This window comes from Oncorhynchus mykiss, chromosome 5, assembly GCF_013265735.2.
Source record: "Oncorhynchus mykiss isolate Arlee chromosome 5, USDA_OmykA_1.1, whole genome shotgun sequence".
Lineage (NCBI taxonomy): Eukaryota > Metazoa > Chordata > Actinopteri > Salmoniformes > Salmonidae > Oncorhynchus > Oncorhynchus mykiss.
In genome coordinates this window covers 20,374,891-20,389,031 of record NC_048569.1, presented here as the reverse complement: position 1 = coordinate 20,389,031, position 14,141 = coordinate 20,374,891, and the positions used below count along the sequence as shown (strand labels likewise).

The window sequence follows — 14,141 nt, the reverse complement described above, 5'->3', positions numbered from 1 at the left end:
TAAAATCATTTACCTTTGAAGAACTTCAGATGTTTTCAATGAGGAGACTCTCAGATAGCAAATGTTCAGTTTTTCCTGAAAGATTATTTGTTTAGGACAAATCGCTCCGTTTTCTGCGTCACGTTTAGCTATGAAAAAACCCCTGTATCCAGGATTGTGTAAATCTATCAGCAAGCTCATTAGCATAACACAACGTTAACTATTTATGAAAATCGCAAATGAAATGAAATAAATATGCCATCTCTCAAGCTTAGGCTTTTGTAAACAACACTGTCATCTCAGATTTTCAAAATATGCTTCTCAACCATAGGAAAACAATCATTTGTGTAAAAGTAGCTAGCTAGCGTTAGCATTTCGCGTTAGCATTTAGCGTTAGCATTAGCGTTAGCATCCAGCACGCAACATTAACAAAAACATAAAAGCCTTCAAATAAAATCATTTACCTTTGAAGAACTTCTGATGTTTTCAATGAGGATACTCTCAGTTAGATAGCAGATGCTCAGTTTTTCCAAAAAGATTCCTTGTGTATTAGAAATAGCTCCGTTTTATACATCACATTTGGCTGCCAAAAAAAATCCGAAAATTCAGTCCTCAAAACGCGAACTTTTTTCCAAATTAACTCCATAATATCGACTGAAAACATGGCAAACGTTGTTTAGAATCAATCATCAAGGTGTTTTTCACATATCTCTTCATTGATACATCGTTCTTGGACACATGCTTTCTCCCCTGAATCAAATGGTAAAGTAGAAGCAGCTGGCAATTGCGCACCGAATTCGACGCAGGACACCAGGCGGACACTTGGAAAATGTAGTCTCTTATGGTCAATCTTCCAATGATATGCCTACAAATACGTCACAATGCTGCTAAGACCTTGGGCGAACGACAGAAAGTGTAGGCTCATTCGTTGCGCAATCACAGCCATATAAGGAGAGAATGGAAAACAGAGCTTCAGAAATTCTGCTAATTCCTGGGTGATGCATCATCTTGGTTTCGCCTGTAGAATGAGTTCTGGGGCACTTACAGACAAAATCTTTGCAGATTCTGAAACTTCAGAGTGTTTTCTTTCCAAAACTGTCAATAAGACAGTTTTGAAGAATATGCATAGTCGAGCATCTTTTCGTGACAAAATATCGCGCTTAAAACGGGAACGTTTTAGCGCCCCTAGAGCTCTAACAGGTTAATCAAGACAATACTGGCTTTGTCCCAAATGGCACCCTATTCCCTAATGGCATTTGTCAGAAGTTATGCACCATAAAGAGAATAGGGTGCAATTTAGGACACAAACACTGTCTTCCTATAACCCTCAGAGAGGAGGTACATTTAGGGCATGGTCATTTAGGGCATGGTCATTTGGGGCATGGTCATTTAGGGCATGGTCATTTAGGGCATGGTCATTTAGCGCATGGTCATTTAGGGCATGGTCATTTGGGGCATTGTCATTTAGGGCATGGTCATTTGGGGCATGGTCGAGGAATTTGACAGGGCCCTTTTACTGCACAAACACAGATGTTGTAACTAAGATCCTACTGGTAGATGAAAGGTTTACATCAAACACTGTCTGTGGTGTGATAGTGCACAGTCAGTTGTTACAAACTGACTCCAATAATTCTATGACTAGGCCTATATGCCATTGTTATTGTGTTGTGCAGCCGTTATGACAGTGATACAAAACCGACAAAGCAGAGAAGATGATAAGCAAAAGGATAATAAACAGCTCCACGATTTCCCCTGGTTGAGTTATAGTTGATAGCAGACAGTCAACTGACTTCTGCTTTTCAGGAGAATGAACCAGAACCAAACACCCGTCACAAAGGGTCTCTAGAAGGGATACAGTTTGTCAAATTGAGGCTAAAATATATATTTTTTTTTTTGCATTTTAGCTCACCCTAACCCTAAATCTTTTTCTAACCTTGACCAAATTTTTACATTTGTTGTATCCCTTCTGTACAAAACTGTCTCAAAGCCTGAAGTCAAATCTGTGATGCCAGAATGCAGAGTAGCCACTAGATGGCGGTGTGGGTTCACATATATTCTCCTTCAGTCTAATCCTGCCTCCCAACGTAAAAACCTGACATTCAGGGTACTCAATTCCCATTTCAAAACAGGCAATAACCGGAATATATTGTAACAAAACAAGGCTTTTTCCAAGAATGAAAGTAGTGTGACTCATCCGTCCTATTCAATCTCCCTCCCCACCCCTGTGCTTGTGTATGCATGTGTGTTTGGCTGGCTGTCTCATCCTGCTAGGGGGCAGATCAGAGAGTTCACAGCAGGGTGCGCCATCAAGGCCACAGCCCCCAGAACAAACCAATTCACTTTCCCTCTCAGCCGACTCACAGGCTTCATTTGAGAGGCCTGTCAGAAAGCTCAGCCACTTAAGCCAGTGTTCCGCAACATGAAAGAGGATGACCGAAATAGAGGGATGGGTGGGTAAAAAAGAGAGAAAGGGAGAAAAGGGAATTAGGGAGAGAGGCGTTTGATCTACTCGTTCTGGGGTGTAGCTTGGGGGGAGGGGTTATGTTCACTCCATTTATGGTCCCTTGAAATGTGTCATTCAACAAATAATTTGTATTTATTTATGTTTTTGTGTTTTTCATCTGTTTTTACCAGCAGACTTAAAGTGGAATGTGAGAGAGGCAGATAATGAGGCCACAGTTCTAAACATACAAGTGAGGAATAAGTTAAAGAAAGAAGAGGGGGAAGAGGGATGAGGGGAAAAAGTGAGAGGATTGACAAAGGAGAGGAGAATAGAGAAGCAAAATAAAGACAGTAGGGAGTCAAGAGGAAAAGGAGGGCTGAAAAAAAAGAAAGAGAGAAAGAAGAGAGAAAAGAAAGGAATCATGAAAAGAGCAGAAGAACAGTCAGAGGAGACAGGGTGAATAGTAAGACCGATGTAGAATCTTTCAATAATTGAATCTCCTCCCTCTGTGTGTAGGTTGAGGAAGGGATGGTAGGGGGTCAAGTGGGACCTAACAAAGGGACTCCCCAGTAGTGATTAGAGATTAAGTAAAAGGAGGCTTCTCCTCCCCATGGAGATAGGCAGGCAGGGAGTTGTTTTTCTCATCACTACTCTGACCCCATACTCTGACTCTAACCACCTCTGAACCACCACCAACGTCCTCCTCTTGGACAGAGTGAGTGAGCCATCCATCATGTTATTCCTGGGGTGGGTTGGTTCCAGCCTTGCTGCCTATACTGCTGCAGTCCCTTAATGATGACTCAACCACAGCCACAACAACCACTGACTGACTGGCTGTGACAATAACAGTGACAATAATGACACTGCTCTGTGCAATGACCACCAGCATATTCAATGACATTCCTCCTCAACCCTGCATACATTTGGCAGACCATTTCTTCTTGTGATAATCAACAATTGAATTTGTGCATTTTCATGTCATGTCATCTATTTGGTGACCACAACTACCATCATTTTAAAAAACCACATCCTTCCTGCTATAATTGCCACCTTTCAAAAATGTATATATAAAAACTCCCCCTATTTGATTGAGTGGTGCCAGGAAAATAACCTCTCCCTCAACATCAACAAAATGAAGGAGCTGATTGTGGACTTAAGGAGACAGCAAAGAGAGCACACCCCCATCCACATCGACAGGGCCTCAGTGGAGAGGGTGAAACAGCTTCAGGTTCCAACCTGAAATGGCATATCCACACAGATAGTGTGGTGAAGAAGACGCAACAACTCCTCTTCAACCTCAGGACGCTTAGGAAATTTGTCTTGGCCCATCAATGCCTGGTACGGCAGTTGCACTGTCTGCGACCGCAGGGCTCTCCAGAAGGGGGTGCAGTCAGCCCAACACATCATCACCTGCATCACAGGAAGGCCAATAACATTGTCAAGGACCTCTAGCAACCTGAGCTACGGCCTCTTAACCCCGCTACCATCTAGAAGGCAGAGACAGTACAGGTGCATCAAAGCTGGGACCGAGAGACTGAAAAACAGCTTTTATCTCCAGGCCACTAGCCCAGTACCCTGCCCTGAACGTAGTCACTGTCACTAGCCGGCTACCACCCGGTTCTCTGCCCTGCACCTTAGAGACTGCTGTCTTACGTGCATAGTCATGGAACACTGGTCACTTTAATAATAGAACACTGGATATTTTAATAATGGAACACTGGTCACATTAATAATGTTTACGTACAGTTTTACTCCCTTCATATGTGTATATAATGTATTATAAACTGAGTGGTTCGTGCCCTGAATGCTGATTGGCTGACAGCCCTGGTATATCAGACCATGTACCACGGGTATGACAAAACACTTATTTTTACTTCTCTAATTGCATTGGTAACCAATTCATAATAGCAATAAGGCACCTCTGGGGTTGTAGTATATGACCAAGATATCACGACTAAGGGCCGTGTCCAGGCAATCCGCGTTGCATCGTTAGCCATGGTATAGTGGCCACATACCACACCCCCTCGGGCCATATTGCTTAATTCTAGTCATGGCTCATCCTATATACTGTAACTAGTGCTGTACACACCTTTCCTATTCATATACTGTCCACACACACATACACAGTGCCCTCTAAATGTATTCAGATCCCCATGACTTTTTCCACATTTTGTTACATTACAGCCTTATTCTAAAATGGATAACATTATTGTTTCCCTCAATCTACACACAATACCCCATAATGACAAAGAGAAAACAGATTTTTAGAAATGTTTGCAAAATGTCAGAGCAAAAACCAAGCCATAATGTTGAAGGAATTGTCTGTAGAGCTCAGAGACAGGGTTGTGTCAAAGCACAGATCTTGGGAAGGGTACCAAAAAGGTTTACCTTCCAACAGGACAATGACCTTAAGCACACAGCCAAGACAAGGCAGGAGTGGCTTCGGGACAAGTCTCCGAATGTCCTTGATTGGCCCAGCCAGAACCCGGACTTGAACCCGATCGAACATATCTGGAGAGACCTGAAAATAGCTGTGCAGAGGTCTGCAGAGAAGAATGGGGGAAACTCCCCAAATACAAGTTTGTAGCATTATACCCAAGAAGACTCAAGGCTGTAATCGCTGCAAAAGGTGCTTCAACAAAGTACCTAGTAAAGAGTCTGAATTCTTATGTAAATGTGATATTTCATTTTATACATTTGCAGAAATGTAAAAAAAAACTGTTTGCTTTGTCGTTATGGTGTATTGTGTGTAGAATGAGGGAAACAAATAATTATATGCATTTTAGTATAAGGCTATAACGTAACAAAATGTGAAAAAAGTAAAGAGGTATGAATACTTTTCGAATGCAGGCAATACATGCAGATTCAAAATTGTCAAGAAAACAGCAGAATTCTTTAACCCTGGGGCGCGGCCTTCACCAGGGATGCAATCTGAACCCCGCACTCTTCAATATTTATATCAACAAATTGGCCACTATTCTAGAAAAATCCTCGGCCTCTGGTGTTTGTCTCCACAATTCAGAGGTTAAATGCCTGTGCGTCGCAGATGACCTGTGCCTGCTGTCTCCCACAGCACATGGCCTACAGCAGAGCTTGGACCTGCTAGAGTGGTACTGCGGCAGAAAATCCCAAAAAGACAAAATAATGATTTTATATTGAGTACTGCAAACACTACATCTACTTAGGTTTAAAAATAAGCTTGACTGGACACCTGAATGAGGCAGTGAATGAACTCAGAGAGAAAGCATTAAGGGCATTCTACGCCATAAAAAAATGTATTCAAATTGACATTTTAACATTTGGCTAAAACTAATTGAATGTGTCATTGAACTAATTGCACTTTATGGCTACGAGGTGTAGGGTCCTTTTGCAAAACAAGCTTTCACCCAATAGGACAAATACCCAAATGAAATTCTGCATGCAGATTTCTGTAAGATTCTCCTACATGTCCAGAATAAAACTACACACAAGGCATGCAGAGCAGAATTAGGCCAATATCCACAAAAACAAAACTAAAAAAAATAGCATTTAAGTTTTGGAAACATCTAAAATACATTGACCCCCTCTAATATCATTGCCAAGACCTGCAATGCCAATGCAAAGAAAAGAGTCCCCTCATCCAGGCGGCCTAAGGCTGAGTTCACAAACCTGTTCTACTAACACACTGAAGTCTCAGGACCAGAACATCAAATCATTTTGAATAAACCAAATTACAACAGTGAAAACAAAACTAAATTACCTATTGGGAAACACAAGAACAAGCACAAAAGCAAAATGCACTGCTATCTGGCCCTAAATTGTAATGGCCGTTGTTGGTGGAAGAAGAGGAGGACCAATGCGCAGCGTGGTAAGTGTCCATACTGCTAATTTCTTATCATGAACATAAAACAAAATAATGAGAACGAAACAAAACAGTCCTGTACAAAAAAAACACTGAACAGAAAATAATCACCCACCACTCAAAGGTGAAACCAGGCTACCTAAGTATGGTTCTCAATCAGGGACAACGAAAAACAGCTGCCTCTGATTGACAACCATACCAGGCCAAACACAGAAATACCAAATCATAGAAAAAAGAACATAGACTGCCCACCCCAACTCACACCCTGACCACACTAAAACAAAGACAAAACAAAGGAACTAAGGTCAGAACGTGACATAAATCGACTGTACACCACGACAAGCTATTTGACCATGGTGACTGATCAAAACTTTTTAAAAACCTTGACAAAGTACAGGCTCAGTGAGTACAGCCTTGCCATTGCGAAGGGTACAAACAGGAAAACCTGGCTCCCTGTAGAGGAAAAGCTGTGTAACCACTGCACCACTGCAGATCCCGAGACAGAGCTGCATATCTTGACAAAATGTAAAAAATATAAATCCATTTAAAGTGTCATTTCCCCAAATTTGAAACCCTTATTCAAGGTTTCAAAGACCTCTCTGATGAGGATAGGCTACCCGTCCTGTTGGGGGAAGACGCAGAGAGCTGTGGGTTGGCAGCGCACTACATTGCTGCCTGCCATAAGATGAGGGACAGTGTCTGACAGACCAACCAACCTGCACATGTCCTCTATGACTGTTATTGTTATTGTCCATGATATGGTTATTTTTACCCATGGTTATTGTTGTTACTGATTGTCCCGTTGACAATCTTGATTATTATTGTTTTAATTATGTTAATTTGGTAAATTAATCACTTAATCTCCAAAGTAGGCTTTGGCAATATGTATACTGAACAGAAATATAAATTACATGAAAAAATGTAAGGTTACTGAGTTATAGTTCATATGAGAAAATCAGTCAATTGAAATTCATTAGGCCCTAATATATGGATTTCACATGACTGGGCATGAGGGCATAGGCCCACCACTGGGGAGCCAGGTCCAGCCAATCAGAATTTTCTCTACAAAAGGGCTTTATTACAGCCATAAATACTCCTCAGTTTCATCAGCTGTCCGGGTGGCTGGTCTCAGACGACTCCGCAGGTGAAGAAGCCTGATGTGGAGGTCCTGGCCTGGTGTGGTTACACGTGGTCTGCGGTCGTCAAGCCTGTTGGATGTATGGGATAGCTCCAGTCATCTGACAGCAGCACAGAAGGGTTGACGCTGTTCAACACAACCACCTTGACACATCCACATAGACAATGCTGTCACAACGCAACCACCCTCACACATCCAGTTTGACAATGCTGTGTCACAACACATCCACTCTGACACATCCACATAGACAATGCTGTGTCACAACACAACCATAGAAAAAAGGAAGGAACATAGAGAAGTGACTCATGGCACAGAGACAGACAGACAGACAGAGAGACAGACAGACAGAGAGACAGACAGACAGAGAGACAGACAGACAGACAGACAGACAGACAGACAGACAGACAGACAGACAGACAGACAGACAGACAGACAGACAGACAGACAGACAGACAGACACGCAAACATGTGCACCTACATGGACATGCGCAAACACACACACAGACAAACACAAGCAAGCATGCATGCAGGCAGGCGAGCACACGCACTCACATTTTTTCCTTTGGGATCTCTTGTTGTCCAGTATGACTTCCCTCCAGGTATCACAGGTCTGGGTAGTGGATATAGCTGGCCATGGGTCTGGAGATGATTAAATAGACCAATCCGTGTCACAGTGGGGCAGGGATGGTTCATCTTGTGGCCAGAGCTTGTTGTTACTGACACACACACACGCACACACACACACACACACAGATGATGGAGATTTTATCTGTCAGTCAGTTCAGGACGCACACTAAAAATTCTCCAAGGCAAAAAAAAACACCTTGCAGCAAAGTCATGAACAGAAAGAAAATCAATCCACTCATTGACTTACTGTCCCCTTCAAATCCAACTTTGAGCCATATTCATGACTGTGGTGTGTGTGTCTATCTGTGTGTGTGTGTGTGTGTGTGCAGGTGCATGTGTTGCTGCTGCTAATGTGTGTGTGAGTCTGTGTGTGTGTTTGCGCACATATGTGTATGTGTGTGCCCCCTCTGGATGCGTCAGAGAGTGAGATGATGTAAATGAGATTCATTAAAGCCAGGGGCCTCAGGCTTACCCGGGGCCAAACCTCTCTCTACGTGATCAACAACCTATTACCTATTACCTTTCATCACCCCACGTCTCACCCAATGACTCACCTCATTCACCCAAACACACGTTGACCACTTCTTCTTATCTCTCTCTGCTCTCCTCCCCTCGGTCTCTCTTTGTCCTCCTCTCCCACCTCTTCCCAAACAAACACGAGCCCCGTTTCCTGTTTTAATTGTCCCCTAAGTGGCCCCTGTGCTGGTGGTTTATTATGCAGCCTCTCTCTGCCAGGGAGCTGATAACCTCTACCTCTCTATCCCAAATGGCACCCTATTCCCTTATAAGGCACTAATTCTGACCAGAGCCGTATGGGCCCTGTTCAAATGTAGTGCACTATATAGGGAATAGGGTGCCATTTTGGACGAAGTCTTCTATCGCTGTGAGCAATTAAACCAGCACACCTACCGCTCAGAATGAAGAACCAGAGAGAGGAGGGAGAGAAGGATGAAGGGGGGGGGGGGGGGGAGAGATAAAGGAAATAGAGAGGGGATAAAAAGGAGAGATGGAGGGAGAGTGAGAGGGGAGAGAAAAATATAGATTGAGAAGATAGATCAATAGAGCGGTCATTCCACAAAATGAGTCCCTTTGGGTGGAGTAACTTGGTGAAAAAAAACTGTTTGATTTCATCAAATTTTTATATTTGTCATGAAGAGCACAACTTCATAAAAAACACGTTTGCCCATCTCAAGTGGTAAATAAACAAAAGTACTACAGTAAGTGCCAATTGAGTGCTAAATAAAGTAACGGGATTGACCGTAACAAGGTTGACAATTTCATCCTCAACCAGCCATAAATCACCTCGTGACAGGGGGAATGGAAGTTTGTTGTGTGCAACAGAGAGGGGCACTTGAATGCACGCTTCACCTAAAACATTTAATTGTAAAAGAAAATCTAACGTGTCTATCTATGAGCAACAGGGTTAAAGTGTTATGCGCGACCAGGGAGGTGCTGCTCAGTTTTCCACCCCAAAACACCAGAAAATTGCCAAAAAGAGTGTAACCAGCTTACCTGTTTTTACACTATGACTTGACTATTAGATGTTCAATCTTTCTTTTGGAAATGTTTTAAAAGGAATAGTTTCACCATATTATTATGAGAGTTCAGTTTACGTAACAGGGTTGACCTTTTTCTTCCTTAAAATGAAACACTAATCACATGAAATAAATACTCATCTTTAGAAATGACTTTGTTGAAACAACCGGATAACTAGGGCTTTAAATCTAGGAGTTAAGTGGAATAAAATCTTCCTCGATGTCCCTGTGTACACTCTGTGACATGTCTAAATGCTGAGGTTTGGCACTATAGCAAGTCTTTCTTCATATAAAGAAATCTGATTTATAGATTTTTTTTCATGTGGTCTATATTAAATGCCACTTCCTTTAATATAACAGCCTTTTAAAAAATGTCTATATAAAATATCAAAGGGATGCAAAATGCTAATATTTTCATGGAACGACCCATAGAGTGGAAAGAGAGAGAGAGAAGAGGGCAGGGAGAGACGAGGGAGCTTTTTTTAATGGTTATTCAAAGGGAAATCAATGCTAATGATTGGGACTCTTCATGCTGCTTGGTGACAAGGAAACAAACCTCAGAGAATGCAAGGTGCCGAGGTGTGTGTGTAGTGTGTGTAGTATGTGTGTGTGTATGTGTGTGTATGTGTGTATGTGTGTGTGTGTGTGTGTGTGTGTGTGTGTGTGTGTGTGTGTGTGTGTGTGTGTGTGTGTGTGTGTGTGTGTGTGAGAGAGAGAGAGAGAGAGAGAGATAGAGAGACTCCATCTCAGATACTGATGAGGCGAGCAGCCAGAAAGGAGAATGGACAACGTGACCCATTGAGCCCTGGTCACAATTAAAGATTTGGCTATTGATTATGAACCTAGCAGCAGTGGACTGATGACAAAACGTTCACTAAAGATGTCCTCCCTACTTCCTTATCATGCACAGTAGTTCCAAAACACTCACTAAGCAACCGAGCTGAGGTCTAATACAGGTATACCTGTATTTGTTTTCTTTCAAATAATTTGAGCTCCTGGATCAATCAAATACTTTGAGTGCCTGGATCAATCAAATACTTTGAGCGCCTGGATCAATCAAATACTTTGAGTGCCTGGATCAATCAAATACTTTGAGTGCCTGGATCAATCAAATACTTTGAGCGCCTGGATCAATCAAATACTTTGAGCGCCTGGATCAATCAAATACTTTGAGCGCCTGGATCAATCAAATACTTTGAGCGCCTGGATCAATCAAATACTTTGAGCGCCTGGATCAATCAAATACTTTGAGTGCCTGGATCAATCAAATACTTTGAGCGCCTGGATCAATCAAATACTTTGAGCGCCTGGATCAATCAAATACTTTGAGTGCCTGGATCAATCAAATACTTTGAGTGCCTGGATCAATCAAATACTTTGAGCGCCTGGATCAATCAAATACTTTGAGCGCCTGGATCAATCAAATACTTTGAGCGCCTGGATCAATCAAGCGAAGCTCAAGTGTTTGATCTGCTTTTACCTTGTGAGCCATAGGCCATGTGGGCAGATCTGGTTAACTTCCAGGCCCTAGTGTTATTGCGATAAAACAGCCTTGTGTTGGATAGATGTAGATTTAAATCCAGCTGTGGCTCTCTCAGCTCTGTCATGCCCTGCGTCCTCTATTGAGGTACCCATCCAGCAGTTATAGGGGGCCATTGACATAGTAAGAGAAATATCAACTCTCCCCATGGCACTTTTCTCCAGAGGGACTTTGGTTTTAGATGCCCATTGTAACAGCACAATCATAGTCTGGTGTGGTTTAAATGATGATTACAAATAGTTTTAAATAAACAGCTATCAGGTGTTTAAATACGCAGAGGGGCTGTTTTCTGTTTTCTGCTATGATGAAGCTAATTACAGTGGGAAGGTGTGAGAGAAAACAGCTACAAAGTGTGGTCTCCTGTGGAAAGAGATCCACCATTTTGTGGGTTTGCAGAATAAATATGTTTACTCTAGCTGTTTACCTCCATGTGGTTCTAGCTGCTGCCTGACTGCAACGCTCCCCAGCACCAGACTCAGCCTAGTGATAAACAAAGGGGGTGGGGGACAAAGCAGGAAATTGTTGAAAAGGAGTGTGGTGGAGATCAAATGGTTTTATTTCTGTTGTTCCGGGAAGAAGGGGCCTCTTTCTCTGAGTCCTCCGGGAGTGGTGCTCCAGATTCCAAATATTTCCTTTTTTTTCCACTCGTAGTCCTTTGAAATATTTAGTGATTTTAGCTAGCTATCTCCCCACAATACACACACACACGCAGGTACACACGCAAACATGTACAAACATTTAAGCCATTTGTGTGCTACCTTTTCAAAGCATTCAACATGTGGACTTGGACAGGCTGTCTCCCAGACCAGACAATTTCAGATCTCACCATAACTCTCATCCCAAGGGAGTCCTTCCCAGAACCCTCAACTCTACCCTTCATTCCCCTTCACCGTACCCCCCTACCCCCAAACCCCTAAACCATCACCACCAGCACCACTACAGCTCCCTCTCTTCTCTATTCTCCACTTTCATCTAAAGAGGTGAGGAGCGGGAACAGAGTTGCTGCCTTCAGATCATTAAATGCTTGCAGGCTTTTACAGGAAAGCCCATGGATTAGCTGTTATTGGGGGAAATGTCAGAGGGGCCAGACTGCAGTCACCCAAATACACTTCCAGAACAAACACTTCAAGGTAAAGTTCAAAGCAAATTGAATCAAAAGCACATTGACCTACTGCTGTTGTTGCTGAGAGACAGAAAGTATTACAACGCAAAGTAGTGTTAAACGAGAGAGAGAGAAACAACACGTTATACAAGAAAACGACAGATCATCCTGACATAGCTGTTTGTTACAGTGTTATATACAGTACACGCACCATCACAGAGACCCTTTAACTCACTGCCTACAGCATGTTATAAAAGATCACAACAGGTCAAGGCTGATATGTTGAATGTGTTGTATACAGTTCACACACCATCATAGGGACTCATTAACTCAATGCCTCACACTTACCACAGCCTCCAAGAATAACCCTGCAATCAGTAGCAACCCACACTGACAGGCATATGCAGCCTGTTGTATTAGTAACCCTAACGCATGTCTTGTTATCCATAAAGACGAGGAGAGGGGAATATACCAAGCAGATTGTCTTTGGAGAAAGAGAGACAGAGGACGCCACAAACACAACACCATCACACACCCCGAGACACAGAGACGTGTTCACAGTTTTCACGTCAACAACTAACAGCACTCCAATTCCACTCAATTGGCCTTAATTTTCTGGTTCGCAACCAGAGAAACTGTGTGTTGGCTATGCCAGCTGTATGTACGGTAGGGTATACAGCTTGTGCCTGGTGAGATTTCATGTACTATAAATTGTGACGACATGATGAATAATTCTATGCCCCAAATATATACTGGGATCTATGCCAATTTGGGGTAATATGATATTTGGTGCTGTTGCTATGAGAGTACAGTTTTCCTAAAGTATATAACATGGTCTTGTCTTTAGCTAGACTTCCTTCTCTACCTTCCCACTTGCAGTAAATCAAGATTAAATATGCCAATGTGTGACATTAATTTAGCCAGACTTTATGAGCAAACTTACTTCTTAAGTCGGGGTTGAATAAGTCAATTTGTGATCTGACTTCCTGCTTAGTCAGTGGAGAGCAACATCCTCCTGACAGACCATTTACTTGATCACTGAATCAAGAGTCGAATCTATCACAATCGATTCACAGCTCACTGGCCGAGAAGCTACCTTAATCTTCCAATATTGAAGGTGTAATTCTTCCAGAAACCCTGTAAGTTGTGTTGTTCGATTTCCCCCTTTTTCTTCCCATTTTCAGAGGGGTAGAGGAGACGGAGGAGACCATTGTACTTGCCTTCGGAGCAGCAAGAGGAACTGCCCCTCCACACCTTCAGGCAATGTTCAAACCCTACACCCCAACCCGAGTACTCTGCTCTGCCACCTCTGGTCACTTGGCCCTCCCACTCCTATGCCCAGCCCAGTCAAAGCTCTTCTCTGTTCTGGCACCCAAATGGTGGAACCAACCTCCCCCTGAAGCTAGGACAGCAGAGTCCATGAACATCTTCTGAAGACATCTGAAACCCTACCTCTTCAAATAGTATCTTAAGAAATCCCACAGCACCCTTGTATGTGGTTGTCCCACCTAGCTATCTTAAGATGAATGCACTGACTGTAAGGGGCTCTGGATAAGAGTGTCTGCTGAATGACTAACATGTAAATGTAGTGAAAGAAGAAGAAGAGGAGTATGTTTTGGAAACTGAAACTACTGCCTCTGAGGCTGGAAGAGATTCAAATACTCTGAATCAATGTAGCAATGAAACATGATAGTTTCATATCATATCAATGTTGAGTAACCATATATACAGCAGGTCGACATTCCATTGAATTGAACTAAATGTTTTCTCTCTCGCCAGGCAGTCATACACTCCAAATGATTCAGATTCTGCTGTCTATTTAAAGCAGTAGTCGTGTGGCACCGAACTGTATCTAATGTGGTATTAGGTAAGCAATGTTCTCTGAAAGCAGATAGATCCATTAAGTTAACAGCTCGACAGAGAACATTTAAAAAAA

General features: G+C 42.6%; 1 protein-coding gene across 1 annotated transcript in view; it reads right to left on the bottom strand.

The window, feature by feature from the left end:
- Positions 1-7,412: 7,412 nt before the first annotated feature.
- Positions 7,413-14,141, bottom strand: part of LOC110523391 (fibrinogen C domain-containing protein 1) — a 330,227-nt gene continuing 323,498 nt past the window's right edge. Inside the window, exons 8-9 of the mRNA XM_036977015.1 lie at positions 7,954-8,117; positions 7,413-7,471 (exon numbers count right to left, since the gene is read on the bottom strand). Coding sequence (XP_036832910.1) covers positions 7,466-7,471; positions 7,954-8,117 — 170 coding nt within the window. The 3' untranslated portion in view covers positions 7,413-7,465. The remainder of the gene's footprint in view (positions 7,472-7,953; positions 8,118-14,141) is intronic.